At 39.7% G+C, this 18,819-nt stretch overlaps 1 protein-coding gene across 1 annotated transcript; it reads left to right on the top strand.

The window, feature by feature from the left end:
* Positions 1 to 1,520: 1,520 nt before the first annotated feature.
* On the top strand, positions 1,521 to 18,532 carry inpp5d (inositol polyphosphate-5-phosphatase D). The gene is made up of 27 exons (XM_026159635.2): positions 1,521 to 1,878; positions 2,368 to 2,431; positions 4,247 to 4,382; positions 4,472 to 4,613; positions 4,749 to 4,889; positions 4,982 to 5,066; positions 5,148 to 5,222; positions 5,319 to 5,396; positions 5,481 to 5,604; positions 7,087 to 7,193; positions 7,287 to 7,389; positions 7,471 to 7,667; positions 7,760 to 7,877; positions 7,972 to 8,068; positions 10,377 to 10,515; positions 10,699 to 10,807; positions 10,964 to 11,052; positions 11,642 to 11,723; positions 13,497 to 13,586; positions 13,679 to 13,789; positions 14,705 to 14,784; positions 14,874 to 14,961; positions 15,045 to 15,191; positions 15,283 to 15,346; positions 17,090 to 17,287; positions 17,416 to 17,840; positions 17,936 to 18,532. The coding sequence occupies exons 1-27, from the start codon at positions 1,739 to 1,741 to the stop codon at positions 17,965 to 17,967; spliced, it is 3,261 nt and encodes a 1,086-aa protein (XP_026015420.2). The 5' UTR covers positions 1,521 to 1,738; the 3' UTR covers positions 17,968 to 18,532.
* Positions 18,533 to 18,819: the final 287 nt, after the last annotated feature.

The following is an 18,819-nucleotide window of genomic DNA, read 5'->3' as shown; positions in this document are numbered from 1 at the left end:
TGATTCCAAAAACCAGAAGTAGAAGTTATAAGAAAGTCCCCCCTGACTTATTATTAAGAAGGAATAGCATGGAGTAGTATGCTGTACGTATGTTCACTTAAAGTTACTGTAAAGTAACATTTTAAGGCAGATCTTTATGGGGGAATGACACTTTTAGATCCTCATGTGGTCACTAGCGGAACTGCAAACTTTGAAACTTTGCTTGCTTCATATTCCAGCTGTGTGTTAGCATGCCAGTATTAATATTTAGCTCAAGGCAACGCTGTTCTTCACAGAGATACTATTAAGGCTGTAGCCCTTTGGATTAAGTCCAGATTTACTCTACAATGGAGTGACAATTTTATTGAGAGTGGACTGTGTAAATGTGCCCATTATTATACTGCTGTTGGATATTTCCCTGCTATCACATTTTCATAGATGCAAAAATTCCTGTATTTATGTTTCTCCAGCTCAGCTAGGAATGACGTGGACACAGTCACAGCTTTTTATAAATTCCTGACATGAGTCACTGTATATGTTAAATGTGATTGACAAATCTCCACTGTGAAAATATTTTTGGGTTTTCAGTTTCTTAATTCTCCTATGATGCTACGCATTTCTGTTGCACTGTTACTTGACAAACTAATAACTATTGTTCTATCTACAGTTTGATAAAATGCAACATGTTAAAAATATGCTCTGACTTTAACGTGCGAACGATTGTGTAATTCACTGCAGCAAAAATGCACCATTTGTGTGACATGTCCAGTCCCTCACATAAAAACTGCAGAAACTCAACATGTCTGCTGCTGTCTCCCGAAAGCAAAAGTATGATTTCACGTCCTTCGCGTCTGTGGCGTTGACGTGTTCGCCGTGAAAGTGGTAAAACTATTTCAAGTGCGGGGACAGAAGGCAGCAGTGACTTGTCACCATGTAGTTCTCTTTTCATATCATGTGACATGTTGTGGTTTGTGAGCAGCTCATTTTCCTCCCCTTATTTCTGCAAGACTTCCTGTCCATCACATGAACATGGCAACTACTTTAACTTGTATTTCCTGAATGTATATATTGTAGAAAACCCCCGAGCTCCCTTTGGTTCATCTGTGGTTTAAAGAATAGCAGTATGCAGGCTGAATATGATGCACCTTGGTTTATTTTTATCAAAGAACAAAATGATCATGTTTGAAAAACAAATCAAGGTCCTTATCTTCTTTTTTCTTTTTTTACTGTGTGGGTTTTAAAGTAAATATATCCAGTAAATTCCCTTCCTGTAACTACTAAAAATCATCATGGTCATGTTTTCTTTCTTACTTCCTCTTTTCACTTCTTGTAGCTCAATTTTTTACGTATAACTTCATTATTTTCTGAAAGTTCACATGAACAAGTAAACCAAAGAGGTTAGGTATGCTGGTTAATCATTCGTGTAAGGTGATAAAGATTTCTACTGTGCAAACAAAAGTGTGTATTTCCATTTTACAGCTGTGCGGCTATGTTAAAGAAGAGGCCGAGTGAAGGCACTAGGGCCCTCCTCTCTTTAACTTGACAAATGAGGAAGTTCAGGGCTGAGCTAGTAGCAGCTTCCTTTTACAATTTGCGGAGGCAGTGGATGAACAAGTGAAAGAAAGAACTAAAAAGTATGCACCATGAGAAGATGAAAATAGCCAGAAAGAAAAATTGAGTCTACTTTGTTTTGCTGGGATCATTTTTTTTGAGATCACATGCAAAGCTCCTGAGATCGAGCTCTTGGGTGAAAAACAGGATGCCAAGTTATCAACCTTGGTACCATGGCAATATAACTCGATCCAAAGCTGAGGATCTACTTTCCAAAGCAGCAAGAGATGGAAGCTTCCTCATCCGGGACAGTGAATCCATACAGGGAGCCTATGCCCTCTGTGTTTTGTAAGTTATTGTTTCTTTTTATTATGGCTCGCGGTTGATTCTAAAATGCCTGCATATACTTCATGTTTCTACTTCATTAAACCTTCGTGACATGCAGCACCAGCTGTGAATCGTATCGAATCGACACGATCTGGTTGTCAAACTGTATATTTTGTTCAAGAAACACAATTCCAAACATGATCGTTTGTGCACTGTAGCTATAACACAGTTATTAGTTAAAGTTCCTAAAACTGTCTCACCATATCACATTACATTTTTTTTTTCTTTTTTTGCACATACACACTGCAACACAAGACTAGTTCCCTTTTATTTGCATACAGTGCAGCCACAAAGCACCACCCTTTCCCCTCTGCACATCATCTTCCATTGGGTAACCTTCATTTAAAAATGATTCCAACTGCTCACTCAACACATTGAATCCGCTTGTTTCTTCACCTTACATTCATTCCATGTTCCAACCACAGACATTTGCATTTATTTGATCCACAGATATCAGAACTGTGTGTACACATACAGAATCCTGCCAAATGAAGACAAGAAGCTCTCTGTCCAGGTGGGTTCACAGTTTCCATCGTTCTGGTCCGAACCCAGATGAGTTATTATAGGTACTGTGAAGATGAAATGATATTTTCAAAAGTATTAGTCACACATTGCTAGTGCAATGCTCAGTTGTAACCTAATTAAAGATGTAAGCCCACACATGTATTTACTGTCCACCACTTTGACCCAGACTGAAGTATCCTAACAACAGGCGAGATGAATGCGTAAATGACTTTCAAGATCACTAGAATCTGAAGCCGCATGTATTTTTGGTGTATGAGCGCGCACGTGTGACGTTTCCAGTTATCAGATTGATTAGAATAAAATTTAATAAACACAATAATGCATCATTATAGTTGAATTTCAATCTGATGATCGAATACCCCCAGTATTAATAAGTATTAATAGCTTCAGCTTGGAGGTATGAGCATTAACTAAAAGAATAAAGATGACATGTTAAACATCAGCAGGTAGTCTCTGTTGAATGTTAGCATGCAGGCATACAGATTTCAGCACAAAACTGTCTGTTAGCTCAGTAACTCAGAGCTGCTTACAAGGCTGCAGTTTAAAACATATTCTCTTATTATACACTAAATATCATTGCCTCACAAAGCTACACTGATAGTAATTTAAAAGCCTTAAAATGTAAAATTTACAGACTTAGGATTACAGACTGGGAGCACAACAACATCACCCTAAAAAAGCCATAAATACCTCTGTTATTTACTATGATTTTTAAATCTATAGAAAAGAGACTTTATGGTTCAGCAAATGACAAATGCCTGCTTCTCATTTGTATTTAATCTGCCATTGGCGAACTACCCTACAATGAGCCAGTACAGAAACTGAAGCAGGAACTAAGAGTTTTGCAGTAAATTAGTTGGCAATGATAAAAGCAAGACTCAATCTGATCAGAAGCAGATCAGCAGATGCTTCATTATCTTGGTATTTGTTCAGTGTCAGCTTTGCAGTGTAAGTCTGAAGAGATTAGAAAACTAACAGGCCCCACAGAGAGGATATAAACACCTTGGGCTTGACAGAAAGATTGAACAGAGTATCATCTGTATGTTTTTTTTAAATACTGTAATTATTAAAAAAAAGGTGAAAATGCTAGAGAGCTTCTAAATGACTGATTTATGTACTGACATAACAGCTATGTATAATTGCTATGCAAACCCGTGGCCTTAGATAGAAATTCTGTAACAGCAAAATGTGCTGAGTCCTGAAATAAGTTTACTGGTATGAAGTAGCAACGTGTCAGGTTTCTAGGAAACGATAAGTCAGCACTGTTACCTTCTAACGTGCCAGGTAAAATGTGACCATTTCGTGCTTTTAAAAACTTGTTAGATGAGGTAATAATGTACACCTGTGCAGTTTAGTTTAAAGAAAGTGCTTTAAAATAATGTAACTGCCCAATGACTGCAAGTTTCACAATTGAGTTTTACGAGCCGCACAAGAGACTAAATGCAATGTAGCTATATAGAGAAACCAAACCTATTTAAGGGACTATAGTTTTTAAAACCTATTTCTGTTAATGGTTTAAGTGTACGATTTAATTCTTATGACAGAGCAGGGATATGTTTACTTCCTTAAAATAGCTGATGATTTATGGGTAATAATATGTTCTTTTAAATGAAATAAATTGCAAAATTACAAAGGAATGTCTTAGAATGCAACTGGAAAATACCGCAGACAGTAGACAGGTCTGACATCATATGGGAAGTAACACTTACAGGTTATGTCATCTGCTTTGGTAACAACAACAAAATTCATCCTTTTGTTTACAAAGAGTGATTAAAAAAAATGTTTGCTGTTATCTGCTCTGCAGGCATCTGAAGGAGTGCCTATTAGGTTCTTCACAATGCTACCTGAGCTGGTGGAGGCGTATTATAGCCCCAACATGGGTTTAGTCACCCACCTGCAGTACTCTGTCCAGTGGGAGGAGGAGGTAGAAGAGGAGCCAGGTCAAAAACTTCACTTTGTCTCTATATTGGTTTTGATATGGATGAGAAAGTATTGTTTGTCCTAAACACACTTTATGTCTATTCTGCAGAACAAAACAGTCATCCTCCACAGCTCCCACCCAGAAACATCCCACTTGATGTAAAGGACGGTGACTCCAAGACTTCAGAGCAAGCCTCCAAATCCTTATCAGACATATACCTGGCGAAACTGCAGCATATGGACTTGTCCATGTATGGTCACAATTACAGACAGTTGCAATGTCTCTTGTACCTACAACAGCACTATAAAACAATTACTAATATGAATTTTCCTGAAGCTAACTGAGACTAGAAGTGTTTTAATTTACATTTCTCTTATGTCTCCAGCTTACCAGAAGAGCATGAAATGGCCATCCAAGAATACTTCAGGACTTCAGTCTGCTTAGATGCTGAACAAGTTCAAAACGGTAACCCTAACCTGCCTGGCCTCAAGAAGCTTATAATGGCAGTCTGCAAGAACCTAAACAGGTATGGTGTCCATTTAATGGAATGTGTAATATTACATACACTTGAATGGATTGGGTTGATTGACCCACGCGCTGAACTTTTTTGCGAGGCAGTGAAATTTCCCGCGTCATGCCAACTCTGGAGGTGTTTCACAGAACGCTCGACCAACAGCTCTCTCCAGGGATTGGACCAAAACAAGTTGGTGGCACCCATAATCCTTTGCAGTATTATCAGCGCTTAAAAAGCTGTTCTCTTCATGTATTTCCTCCTTATTTTCAGAATTTCTGTGATTCGGGTCCTGTGTCCTGTAGACTTGAGCAACTAACAAAACTGCTCTACTCGATAGAAGATAAGGTAAAGTACTGTAATATGTTTTAACAACAGCTTTTTATATGATAATAGAAAATGTTATAAGATATTACAAAGGACGACTCTGCTTCCTTTTTTCAGGTTAAAGGTTCTGTTTTTGAGTATGTTGGATTTGATGCGGGCCCACGGAAATCTCTCATACCAGTCGTTACGTTTGAGGTGCTTTCTTTAGTACTTATGTCTACATAACATTTGTCATACGTGTGTATGGTTTATTTGATCGATTTCTTCTTTCACTGGTAGGTCAAACAAGAATCTCTTGGTATTTCCACAAAGATGTTCCTGAAAGTGGACATTGAAAGTGGGAAGCTCTACTTTAAGAAGTCAAAAGATGGACCCGAAGACAAATACTTTGTGCACAATAAAAGTAAGGACTTGAGGAGTTCATTTCTATCTCAAACAATTGATTGTCACAAAATGCAAACATCAGAATGATTAATTTAATCGGATTAATCTCAAAATCACTTTGGTGATTTCTTTTTTTAATTTTGTTGGAAGGATTTTAATAAAATTTGGTGATCCCTTGTCTCTATTGACGTTACAATAGAAAAACAAAGGTGTTAAACTCAGCGTTCTGTGTTGGCGGAATATTTTACAGTATCTTGCTATATTTTCTAGACTCGACTAAATGGCTACAGTGCCTATAGTGTCCACCAGAGCTTTTGTATTTTACCCTGTGCTCTGTCCTGCTGTTTTGCAAAGAAAAGAAGCAATGTTTTTCACTTGGTCTTTATTTTGGAGTAATTAGCTACCAGAATGAAACATTTATTATTAGAATCAAACATTCTGACATATTTCAAGAACACGCTAATCGTTAGAAGATTGCTCTTACACGTGTGAGACCACAGAGAAGGTACATTAGCCTGGTTCATTGGAGGAAGCAGTTACAGTTATTGTTTTCTAAATTACTAATTATATATAAGAACATCTTTGAGTTTGTAAAGTTCAGAAAAATGTATTCAGGTGGTACATTTGACTCGGGTCAGTATCTTAAGAAATTAGGAACTTTAAGTAGTGCCACAAAAGCAATTTTTCCATGCTAATAGACAGATAAAGTGGGACTTGTAGTCATAAGAGTTTTAATCAGTCAGTAAGCCTTAAAAATCATTATGTAGAAAACGTCATACATGGACCACTGGTGCGTGCTACTACAGACAGTATAAAAGATGAATGTAGCCACCCTAATGTTATGTATTCGTTTTGGACTCTTTGTTTTTAATCCTCAAGTTGAGCTTTTTGGCCAGAAGTGGCCAGTTTTGGAGAAGAGAATGACTCTGTTGCAAGTTTGTTCATTTTGCTGTATTCATATACATAAACTGAAGCGATGTAGCAAAGATTTTTATGAGTGCTAAGAGATCCAGTTAAGTGACTACAGTTAGTAAAGGTGAAGCCTGACAGATAGTGAACGCACAATCAAAGAAGCAGATAGATGAGTTTGAAAAAATCAATTCACCGGAGTTGTTGTGAAGGGGGACAGACTGGCGATCTGCCCAGGGTGACCTCACCTCTCGCCCTATGATAGCTGGGATAAGATTCAAGTCCTCTCACAACCCTGATAAGGATAAGTAAAAGAGAACAGATGGGAGGTATTTTTGTTTATTGGAAGTGGAAAAAAATGTTTATTACTGCTGTGAAACTTGATGTTTTAACAACAGTGTCTATGAAGAGTCCCTTGATTTTTGAGACAGCCTCATTAAAGGAGCTGCAGACTTTGTGCTTGATTCTTCAGCCTGGAAGTTGCACCTTCTCTGCAGCAAGTGCAAATAGCATGTGTGAAAACAAATGTCAAGAACTACTTTCAACTATCAAAAGCACTTAACTTAATAAGAATACTGCTCTTATCCATCAGTCCTGCAGTTGGTGAAATCCCAGAAAATGCACGCCAAGCTGGTCATTGCGGTGGAGACGGAGAAAGAAAAAGTTCTGCGGAAAGAGTTTGTGTTTGATGACACAAAGGTAAGCGTCTTTTTAAAGGCAATGCTCCCTATTCTGACCTCAGTCATGTGCACTTCATTAAATGTGATGTGTTTTGTTGTCTTGTGAATCCAGAAAAGAGAGGGCTTCTGTCAGCTGCTTCAGCAAATGAAAAACAAACACTCAGAAAAGCCTGAACCAGACATGATCACAGTGTTTGTTGGCACCTGGAACATGGGTAACAGTGATGTCATACAGAATTCAGTGCTTCAGTTAACGTAACTGTATATAATATAAAAACGGATCTGCAAACCTACAGGAAATGCCGGCCCTCCCCCGAACATCAACTCCTGGTTTCAGTGTAAGGGCCAAGGGAAGACACAAGATGACACAGCAGATCATATTCCACATGATTTTTATGTCATTGGGACTCAGGAGGATCCTTTGGGTGAGCGAGAATGGGCAGATACAGTGAAAGGTGTCCTGAGGAACATCACAAACATTAGCTTTAAACAAGTGAGTAACTGTGGCAAAGTTTTGAATTTGTAGCTGAATGCAAACACAAAGCACTAATGAATCAAATATTCTAAACATCTCCAAACATCCAGGTGGCAATTCACACACTGTGGAATATTCGTATCGTGGTCCTGGCCAAGCCTGAGCATGAAAACAGGATCTCTCATGTTTTTTCAGACAGCGTGAAGACAGGAATCGCCAACACCTTGGGTAAGCAGTTCCACTTCTCCTTGAGGCCTGTAATGATTGCTCATAAAAGTTCACAGAAAAATGACCCATCAGTGTTTACTGGTTTCAATTGCAGGAAACAAGGGCGCAGTAGGAGTGTCCTTCATGTTCAATGGGACATCTTTTGGCTTTGTCAACAGTCATCTGACCTCTGGAAGTGAGAAGAAGCTCAGGTGAGGAGAAAGTTACACTTTTCAAAGTATCTTTAAAAAGTTTGAATTGATTGGTAACATCATATAAACATATACAACATACATATACACAGGGTTCCTGGGCTCAAAATTAACCTTTGAGGGTAACTATGCAAATAACCATGATTGGTTTGCCTTTAGTTAAGGCAATACCCCGGACATTTATCAACAAAAAATGTATCTAGGCTTAAACAAATTAAACTCAACTCTTTGCGGCTTTCCTTTGATAGAAGTCACAAATCTCTTTGAAATGCGCTAGCATTTTTATAGCCTCTTCAGGGAAAACCCGATGCAGATATCAACAAAGGTGTCATTTCAATGATGGATGGGGAGGTAAAAATCCTAATTGTCTAGTGACATGTGCAAAATACCCCCCTGTTCAATTATTCACTACTTCCTAACAGAAACTTAGCAGTTCAGTAAATGGAAAGCAGGAAATGTAAATGTGCCTAACAATCAGCACAATTTGGTTTTAGCCTGCTGCTGACATTGACAAAATGTAGCCAGAAACACTTTTTTTAATCGTCTTTGCAAAAACAGTTAACATTATCTGTTAAATATTAGCTTAGCAGTTAAATTGTGCTAGCTGCTAAATATTGTAGGACCTTTACCTTAACCTATAAAAAGAACCTTGAGGTTTGAGTGCTTGTATGGTCAACTTAACAAGCATTCTGCATGACAAAATGAGCTGCAGCTTGGTAGGTATACTCAATCTAGTACATTTTCATGTTGTGCACTGTGTGCAGTATGTATTTATTTGGACAGACCACAGTTATTCTAATCAAACACAACAATTTGCACGATTATCAGAAATTAACGTTGCAACATTTGATCGCAACGCTTGATTACTGCCCTAGCTACTGCATTTTTGGAAACATTTGTTATTTTTCTTGCCTCAGACCAACAATTTCGGGTTTCGTCCAGATCTGGATCCAGAACTGCTAAAATAATGATAACTTTCCAAAAATGAACTAGGGGAGGATGGGAGTAAAAATGAAAAGTCCATTCAGGTCATCTACTAATTGGTAGGCTGGTGGTTCAATCCCTGCCTGAACCAGTCTGTATACCAAATATCCCTGGGAAAGATACGAACCCTGAGAATGTGTTTGAATGTGTGTGTGAATGTTGGAGAGTAAGTAGAAAAACCATGGGGGAAAAAAAGCCCTTGAATATGGGTGAATGAGGCAAGTTGTACAAAGCGCTATGAGTGCTCAGATAGAGCCCGAGGTGTCCATTTACCATTTGTTATGAAAGAATTTAAAATACACAACAAAATAAAGATGTCAGCAAACCAAAAGCGCTGAAAACAAATGTTTCAACTAAAAATACTCCTACCAATAGGAAACGGCAAATACTCACTAGTAGTTCTAAGCACTCAGCTAAAGCAAAGCACCAATAAATAATCGTCTGCAGGACGATTCAGTGAGAGTTGTGAAACACACATGTGCAAAACGTTTAAAGGCAACCACTAAATAATGCTCATCGCCTAATGGCTTATAAGTCACTAACCAAGTGCGTGGCTTCAAAATCAGTACCGTGCCCTTCATCACTCTGGGTTTTTTGCAGCCAAGATGGCGTTGGTGAAAACGCTCATCTCAAGGTTTCAAAATGGAACTTTACAAACCAGCGAGTGACATCACAGTACCCATGTCCATCCTTCATATTATCTGTGTATTTGCCTAGCTGTTACCCTGGATGAACATCCTTTCTGACTAATTTAAAAAATAAAACAGCTGTTTTATTCAATATTATCTGAAACTAGAGACTGAGCCTGTGAAGCCTTCAGGTGAGTGTTCACTGAGGTTACAGTGGGAGGCGGCGGCGGCTGTCTTAAACACAATCACAAGTCTTTTTTTGGCAACCGCAGAAGTCGCCCCCTGCTGGTTTTTAGAAAAACATCCATGTTTAAGACAATTCTATGTTAGCTTCACTTTTCAACCCAGCAAGCTACATCCATCTTTATACTTTATACTTTTAAAAAAATTATTTATTTTCCATCTTTTTTACTCTCATCATCATCCCCTTATACTAGTCACACGGCCACGATGGCAACCATCTTTGTCATTTTTCATGTCGGATTTTTAAAAATTATTCATGTTTTTTATTTATTTATTTACCTATATTTAACCTGGACAACATAAATGATGAATATGTATCCTCCTCTTTCTGAAGCCTTGCTTTAAAAGTCAACGTTTTGCTAAATGGCAGTAGAAACAGAAAACTTTATTGCTTCCTCCACTGATTCCTCACATTTTTGATGTTACTCCAATATTTTTTGCTGTATTTGCAGACGGAATCAAAACTATGCCAGCATCCTGAGATTTCTGAATCTAGGAGACAAGAAGCTTAATCCGTTTGACATCACACATCGCTTCACGCACCTCTTCTGGCTTGGAGATCTGAACTACCGCGTTGAAATGCCATCTTCTGTAAGTCATAAACCTTGTTTTATATCTACTTTACATACAGATTCATGGACTTTGCTTTGTTGTGGTTTTTCTCTCAGATGCATGGTTATGTTTTTGTTTTTTTTAAACCCTGCTGGTTGTCAGGTGTCTGAGCTCTCAGCTGCTAACACTTCCAGTCACTACTTTCCCCTGTTCCCTTCACAGGAAGCTGAAAACATTGTGTCAAAGATCAAACAGCAGCAGTACCAGGAACTGCTCACCAAAGACCAGCTCAGCATGGAGAGGAAAGAGAGCAAGGTCTTCTTGCATTTTGGTGAGCTTTGATGAATACTGATCAGTACATGTAGGCATACAGCAGAAAGAAGTGTCTTCACTGTTGTTGCCATGCTTGGGATTTTCTGCAAAACACTGTCCTTTTTCTTATAATTGTGTTTGCATACATACGGGTTTTATTCTATTTTGATTGTAGCTGAAGAAGAAATCACATTCGCGCCCACGTATCGATTTGAAAGAGACACACGAGAGAGGTACGCCTACACAAAGGCCAAAGCGACAGGGGTAAGCTCACGTTTTATCACATCTCTGTTCCCCTACTATGCATCACGGTCACTTCACTGAGACTTTTAATTTTATCTGCTTCATTGCTGTAATTTTTTTAAATTTAATCCCAAATTATTTTATTCACTTCATCATGTTCGAATGTTATTAGTTTCTTATTATGCATAAAATTTAATTTTATTTGTTTTAACGTACTCTTAATTTTAACGACATACTTTTAGTGTACTTACAGCCTATTTCATTTTAATGAGGTTTCATCTTTTGAATTTAATTTTAATTTAAGTTACCTATCGTTGAATATTCTTGGTTTGGATTTTTGTTGGCTTATTATTCTTTCATCGACAGTTTAGGAAAAGTCAAAAATCACATTTACTGATAGCAAACGGTTGAACATGCAGCACGATCTCTTGAACCGATCCACGTTAGCAGGGCTATTTGCTCATGTTTCTTCCACAAATGACTGCCCATCATGCTTCTTATATGTTGGGCTATTTATGTAGAGTTATACTTGAATTGTTTTACAGTCTTCAATTTGAAAATTCAAGTATTTTATATTGATATTAAAATTAAGATGATTTTAACTCTACAGACAAAATACAATTTGCCATCCTGGTGTGATCGCGTCCTACGAAAGTCATATCCTCTGGTTCATGTTGTCTGCCAAGCATACGGTGAGTAATCTTCTGTTAAACCTTTTTTTCTGCGGCTATATTATACATACAGGGATGTATATATATACCAGGGGTGCAACAACACATGTATCGATATTGAACCGTTCGATACAGTGCTTTCGGTTCGGTAGGCATATGTATGAACAATACAAAAAAATTTATTTGTTTTATCAACTTTTCTTCTGACGATGCTGTCTGTGTTGAGCGCTCAGTGAATCTGCGTTCGACTACTCCGCCTAGGCTGCACTGTCGAGTGCAGATCTACTGAGCGCAGCGCAAGCTAGCAAGACAGAAGCTAAGCTCGTTGCAACATGGCAACTGCCTCAACGCTAGCCGAAATTGAACCTCCCCCACCCTCATTCAGATCTGGCCTTTGGAACTATCTTGGTTTTCATGTGAAGCATGACCCTGATGATAAGCGTGTCATGGACAAAAGTAAAAAAACAGTATGTCGGATGTGCCACGCAATGCTCAATTGGTGGGAACTAGTGCGTTAGCGCAGTCAGCTTGTTAACGTGTTGGCCGTCCAGTCCCACGCACAGGGCCATCAGCGGTAACTCGTTAACAGAGATTTGCCGCGTTATGCCGTTAATGTCATTTTAACGACATTAACGCTGACAGCACTAGTGGGAACACAATGAATATGACTGCACATTTACGCCGACATCATCCTAGTGCAAAGACAAGTGGAAGCAGACAAAAACAACAAGCACGCATGCTACAAACTTTACCCGAGTCATTTAGATAGCCGTTAGCACATGAGTCTCCTTATGGGGACCTGATATGTTTAATAGGCTGCTGAGAATATAGCCCAGATGAAGCGCATAAAAAGAATATAGCTTTTATTTTGGAAAGAGCCATTTCTCTGTAATAAACTCTTTTCCAAAGATGAGTGATTGTTTCTGTCTTTTGAGTTAAAATATATATTTATATGACAAATTAAAAAGGCATGAACATTTTTTTGTATCGAAAAAATATCGAACTGTGACACAAAGTATCGAACTGAACCATGAATTTTGTGTATCGTTGCAAATAAATAATGAGCCATTTTATCGTATTAATCTTTCAACTGCTGCTGCTGACTGCAGTCTTCATTGAGCTGTAGCAAAACCATGAACATTTCCTAAAGTTAGACCTTTTATAATATATAGAGAATAATCGTTCACTAATTTTATATATAGATCAATAATGTATAAAAATGTACAGTACTAGACTAAAGTTTGACACACCCGCTCATTCAAGAGTTTGCTACTATCAAGTGTATGAAATGAAATGTAAATGCAGTTTATACGCTCGTCACTTCTTCAGCCAACTTCATGAGCTCATCACCAGGACCACACACACACACTGACCTTTTGTTAGCTGTTTTTGTTTCACTCTAAGCTCAAACCAGCACAGAACATTTGATGCATCACTCTGTGTCCAACTGAAAAACAAATGATGATCCCACCATCAAACTACACCCTTTCCTCCATATTTTGAGGTAGAACAATGCAGATTAACATCTATTTACTTCCTCTGCATCTCTCAGAACCTCTGATTTTTGAGTGATCAGAGTCAGATTTCCACTGTTCTAATGTTCATTCTCTGTGGCCCTCGCGCTCTTCTTCTTTTGTTTTCACGTTTTGTTTCGCACTTAGAAAATAAGAAAAAAACCCTTGAACGCAAAAGTGTCCAAAGATTGAAGTGAAACTGCAGCTGAGACCTCCTTTCAGGCTTAATATGTGTAAAATATGCACAGAAGTGTTTATAAGTGTTTGTGTGAACTTGCAGGGTGCACTAATAACATCATGACAAGTGACCACTCCCCGGTGTTCGCCTCATTTGAAGTTGGAGTTGCCTCGCAGTACGTTTCCAAACAAGGTATGACACCCCCCCCCCCCCCCCCCCACCCAACCTACGCCACAGATGAGTCCGCTCAATAGCCGCAGTCTGATGCCGCTTTTATTTTTCAGATCCCAGCAGTGCGCCTCCTGGTGGAATTCAGATCATGAACTGTGTGGCCATCTTGTCGACAAAATCGAAGACCAAGTTCTTCATCGAATTCCATTCCAGTTTCTTGGAGAGTAGGTTTCCTCTTTCTGATTGACCTCATCTCACTAGATTCTGCTTTAAAGGAACAGTTTGCCTCAAAATCACATAAAAATCATGCTTCCTCTGGACTGTAAGTGCTGTCTATGAGTCACAGTCAGAATGCAATGGACACTGATGGCACTCAAAGGGAAACAAATTGAAAAAGCAAACACTAAACTCTCAAATCTGTAAAAATACAAAGAATCCTGCCACCAGGTGACAAATACACTTTCCTGAAACCACAACTTTATTACTCAAAAATCCCCCACAAGCCTGGCTGTGAGAAAATTCTCCTGGGAGTTGTTTTCTCTTTGGTGAGCTACACCCACTCGTAGTACCACTGTGCAGAAATCAGTGTGCACCTACCCGTGCCGAGAAGCCGCTGCTCACAGTGTGACAGGATGTAAACATTAATACTGCCGTGTCAGCTAGCTGCACACTTCTTCTGGTCGATGTGTGTAGACACTAGAGAGAAAATACTTCCTACATTAAACTGCTTACTCTATTTAAAGTAGACCAATTCCTCTCCTTTCCAGTTCCATGCTCTTATTCTGGGACTCTACTAGAGGAGCTTTGCATTGTTCACAATGCAAAATAATCTTTTAATTTTTTAAATTTTTATTTATTTATTTATTTATATTTTATTCATGCTTGAAATGAACTGTTTTAACCTTGAAGCCCACCTTCGCTGTGCCTGAGATTATATGTTATCTACTCTTACTGATGTCATGCACAGCCAAGATCTTTGCAGTAGACTTCTCAAAACAAAGGGAAAAAGGTTACACCAAAAACTATCAATATGAATAAACAGCACTGCAGGCCAGAGCATGCATGTATGTATGCATGAATATTGGGTGAAGTGTCTCATCAAACGGGCTACAATGACTAAAAGCAAGCATTTCCAACAGAAACTGTAAAGACTACAGAGGGAGAGAACAGCGAGCACTCCGATGGGTCTATAAAAGTTTGGTTTGGCAACCAAGTAGAGGTAAACCACAGACACAGCTCACAGCACACACTACTTAGTTATGGCATCAGTCAGTCGTTATTCATAGTCATTGTTTCTGTCTTTTAAAGCTGACCCCTATCATCTCTGACCCTGAGTACCTTCTGGACCAGCACATCCTGATATGCGTGAAGTCGACGGACAGCGACGAGTCGTACGGTAATGAGCTCGCATTACAGCTTGCAATTTGGATACGGTGGGCTCAGCAGCGCTTACAGTTTGCTGGTGTGTTATCCCTAAAGGAGAGGGCTGTGTCGCGCTGCGAGCCGCTGAGATCAGCTACACCGAGTTTCAGATCACACTGACTCACCACGGGGAGAAGACGGGAACACTGACAGGTGGCATCCAGCTACGCACCTCTGAGGGCAAGCCCACCGAGAAGCTATACGGTGAGGCTGAGCTTCGACACAGGACGTATTTGTTCGATTTTTTTCTTCTTCGGTTCTTGAAGCTTTGTTCTCATTTTGGTTGTTTTTTCAGATTTCATCAAAATTGAAAGGGATGACCCCATCGCCTCAAAAGGCAAATCTGGAGACCTCAATAAGTAAGATTTGGGGGGGGTTTTGTGAACCTGTTATGCATTCCCTCATGTTCTGTCATGGCTCGTTACGTATAAAATCAACCACATCCGAAAAACATTCTCACCCTCAAAATCAGTTGTTTTATTTCAGGAAAATAACTTCAATTTATTGAATGAAGTCATGCAGAAATTTATCTTTTTGCTGTGAAGATTTTTCCAGCATTTTTAACCCATCACAGCTGAAAAACATATTTAACCTCTGCAAACAAATGAGTTTTACGCACACTGGCAAAAAGTCAAAGTTTTATTCAGCACAGATTTTTTTTTCTGTACCTGACTTGGAGCATCACCAGTTCGATGTCTTTCTTTGACAAAGCTTTGAGAAAGCTTCAAAAAGTGTAATATGGTTAATTTCTCTAATCACCCTGTGGGATAGGTCTAATATGGTCAACATTTTTGTGTAGCTTATGATCGCCCTCTATGATTAAAGTCATTCAAAGAGTTTGAAAAACCTCTTCAGAACCTGAAAATGTTTGATCAGTGTCCATCTGTAAAGACTATCATATGGAACATGTGCACACCGGAGTTTAAATTGAATTTACAGCCATAAACCACACTTACAAGTGTTAAAATATGACTGTGGGAGAAAGTTTTGTGACACAGATGAGCCTGTTGCACGGAAGTTGATCCATGTTTAATACTTTTGAATCTTTGCGATATACGGGACATCATATATTGCTGTTTTCTCACAATCATCTGATGGGTGGCTGTAGGATGACTTTGAAAATCAAGAAGAGGAAGTAAGTGAAGACAGGGCTAGGGATTAAATGGTGGAAGAATGATGCGTAGAGTTCAGGCTGGAGTTGAGACAGGCTCTGGGTGGTAGGGAAGAGTTACAAATGACTGGAAAAGTAGAGTAATGAAGAAGTAGTGAGGGAAACTTCTAGGAAGGTGTTGGACGTATCCTTTGGTCCTGATGACATAGCTGTGGAGGTGTGAAGATGGAGGACAGGGGACTTTCTCACCAGATTGTTTCACATCATCCTGCAAAGTGAGAGAATGACCGAGGAAGGGAGAAGAGGTTAACCAGCACCAATTTTCAAGAACAAGGATGACGTGCAGATCTCTAACTACAGGGGGATAAAGATGATGTGCCATACCATGAAGATAAGGGAGAAAGTTGTTGAAGCTAGTTAAGAAAAGAGGCGATGATCAGTGAACAACAGCAGCTTCATGCTGAGAAAGAGCTCTACAGATGGGATGTTTGTTTTAAGATGTTGATGGAGAAGTGTGGATGGGAAGGTCAGGGCGAGCTGCACTGTGCCTTTGCGGATCAGAGAATATGATAGGCTGATGATAGGGTGCCAAGACAGGAACTGTGGTACTGATGGGCTCATGGTGGGGGTGGGATTACATCAGAGATCAGCTCTGAGCTCCTTCTTGTTTGCAGTGCTGATGGAGAGGCTGACAGATGAGGTCAGGCGGTCGTTGTATACGTGATATTTGCAGATAAGACTGTGATCTTTAGTGAGAGCTGGGAGCAGGTGGAAGAGATGCTGGAGAGACGGAGTGTGCTCTGGGGAGAAGGTGAATCAAAGTTAAGAGAAGCAAAACAATCCACTGTCATGCTGGTGGCATAAATCGCAGCTATGAGACTGCGATTCAAGTTTTTCTGTTGCCTGATTAATTTTGATTGCTGGTTTGGACCATCAAAACTACTCAGTGTGATTTTTCTTTTCTTTTCTTCTTCTTTTTTCTGGTTAACAGGTCTTGTAGCAACCAACCACATGATATTTCTAACCCCAATTACATGGGAGTGTCATTCAGAGGTGGGAATGTGATAGATAAAGGCTGGAGTTACAGCATGCCACCGCGAAATGTTCCCTGTGGTGGACAAGCCGGAAAAGAGCCAAAGAAGGGTTACGATGTGAGCACACGCAGCCCCACGGGAAAGCCTGCTTCTGTGTAAGTGTTAGCCTCTTTCTGGTTTGAAGACACTTCAGTTTCATTTCTAAAAATACCTCTAAACCTTTATCTGATCTGATTCTATAGAAAATGAAACCGATGTCATTAACTTATGATTTCTCTGACAGGGGTGAGAACGGAAAGACGTCAGAGATGTTTGACAACCCGTTGTATGGTTCAGTGACCAAATCACATGGTCGGTCTAAAGACCAAGACCAACAACAGAAGGACCTTCTCATACCCCCAGATGTGCTATTTGGATCCTCCAAAACAGCAGACGGAGATACCGATCGCCCTCCGGTGCCCACCCCACGCAACCGCTCCTACACCTGCTCTGAGAACAAACCTCAGCCTCCAACACCAGTCAGCCTGCATCCCCCATCACAAAAGAAACCAGTGGTGCCCTCACGCTCAGAAGGCGGGATGGGCCTAAGCCGCCCTCCTTTGCCTGCTAAGTCCCGACCGGGTGTGCCAGAGCCCCAGACCCCCAAACCAAGAGACTACAGAGACACCTCAGAGCTCACCAGCAAACACAGACCACCAGGAAGACCTGGTGAGTCTCGCAAAGACAGCAAGGAACCTACTCAGGTTTCCAGACAGCTATAATACACTAAATGACATCTCTTTGTCTTTTTTTTGTGCATCCAGACGTTTCCAAGACGGGTCGCCCTGTGAAGTGAGACTGAGAGGTACAGCTTCCTGGCTGCATTTCTGGAAATATTTTTAAAAAACCCTTGTCTCTCATTTTAGAGGACAATCACATATCTGTGCTGTCATCATAGAGAAGTCAGTTGGCTTAGCTTTGCACCTGTCCAAAGGTCTAAAAAATTCATCTGCCTGTCATCCTCAAAAACTCACTTTGTAAGTTAGACTGAGCCGGGCTAGCAGTTCCCCTTTATTTCCAGTCTTTATGCTAAGCTAAGCTAACTAGCTTGTAGTTAGCTTAGTTATCTACTTATCTGAGTGCTAGTGAGACATTAAATGGGTGTACCAGTGTCTAACTCAGCCTTCAAATGTATGTAAACTCATTTTTTAGTTTCTTGGATTTCTGCAAAGCTCGCATTGGAACGTAAGTTTGAACCTGAAACCTGCTTCTAAATTAACTGTTACATTTCATTTGTAGTTTTTACACTATACAGTAGCTGATGAATGTTTACCGCACAGTATTATCTTGCACAGACATGTTTGCCTTTAATATGTGCAAATGATGCTCCAATGAATTCCAATATTAAAGCTTGAATTACATGTTGTGTGTGTGTTTTATGTCACGTCACAAATGACTGCTTTTAAAACTTGGAGTGTAGGCTGCTACAATCTGCTGCGAGGACCAGACCGGTCACACTGCAGTGATTTGCCTCCATCTGCTGGTCCCTAAAGGAACTGCAGGCAGTCTGAGACTTGCAATTTATTCAAGGGGACTTTCTGGCTTGGTGTTATTGGAAATACATCTACATTTTCTCTTTAATCAGCTGTGACTAAAAAGGTGAGGTGGCACAGTTCCTGATGTGCACTTTTAGTACAAACTGCTTCTA

Source organism: Astatotilapia calliptera, chromosome 23 (genome assembly GCF_964374335.1).
Source record: "Astatotilapia calliptera chromosome 23, fAstCal68.1, whole genome shotgun sequence".
Lineage (NCBI taxonomy): Eukaryota > Metazoa > Chordata > Actinopteri > Cichliformes > Cichlidae > Astatotilapia > Astatotilapia calliptera.
This window is presented reverse-complemented; position numbering and strand designations above follow the sequence as displayed.

What these genes read in the sequence shown, in the direction of transcription:
- inpp5d (XM_026159635.2), top strand. Translation starts at nt 1,739, where the DNA reads ATGCCAAGTTATCAACCTTGGTACCATGGCAATATAACTCGATCCAAA. An exon ending in TCTACTCGATAGAAGATAAG is followed by an intron (nt 5,223 to 5,318) that starts GTAAAGTACTGT and finishes TCCTTTTTTCAG; the next exon opens with GTTAAAGGTTCTGTTTTTGA. An exon ending in GCGTTGAAATGCCATCTTCT is followed by an intron (nt 10,516 to 10,698) that starts GTAAGTCATAAA and finishes TTCCCTTCACAG; the next exon opens with GAAGCTGAAAACATTGTGTC.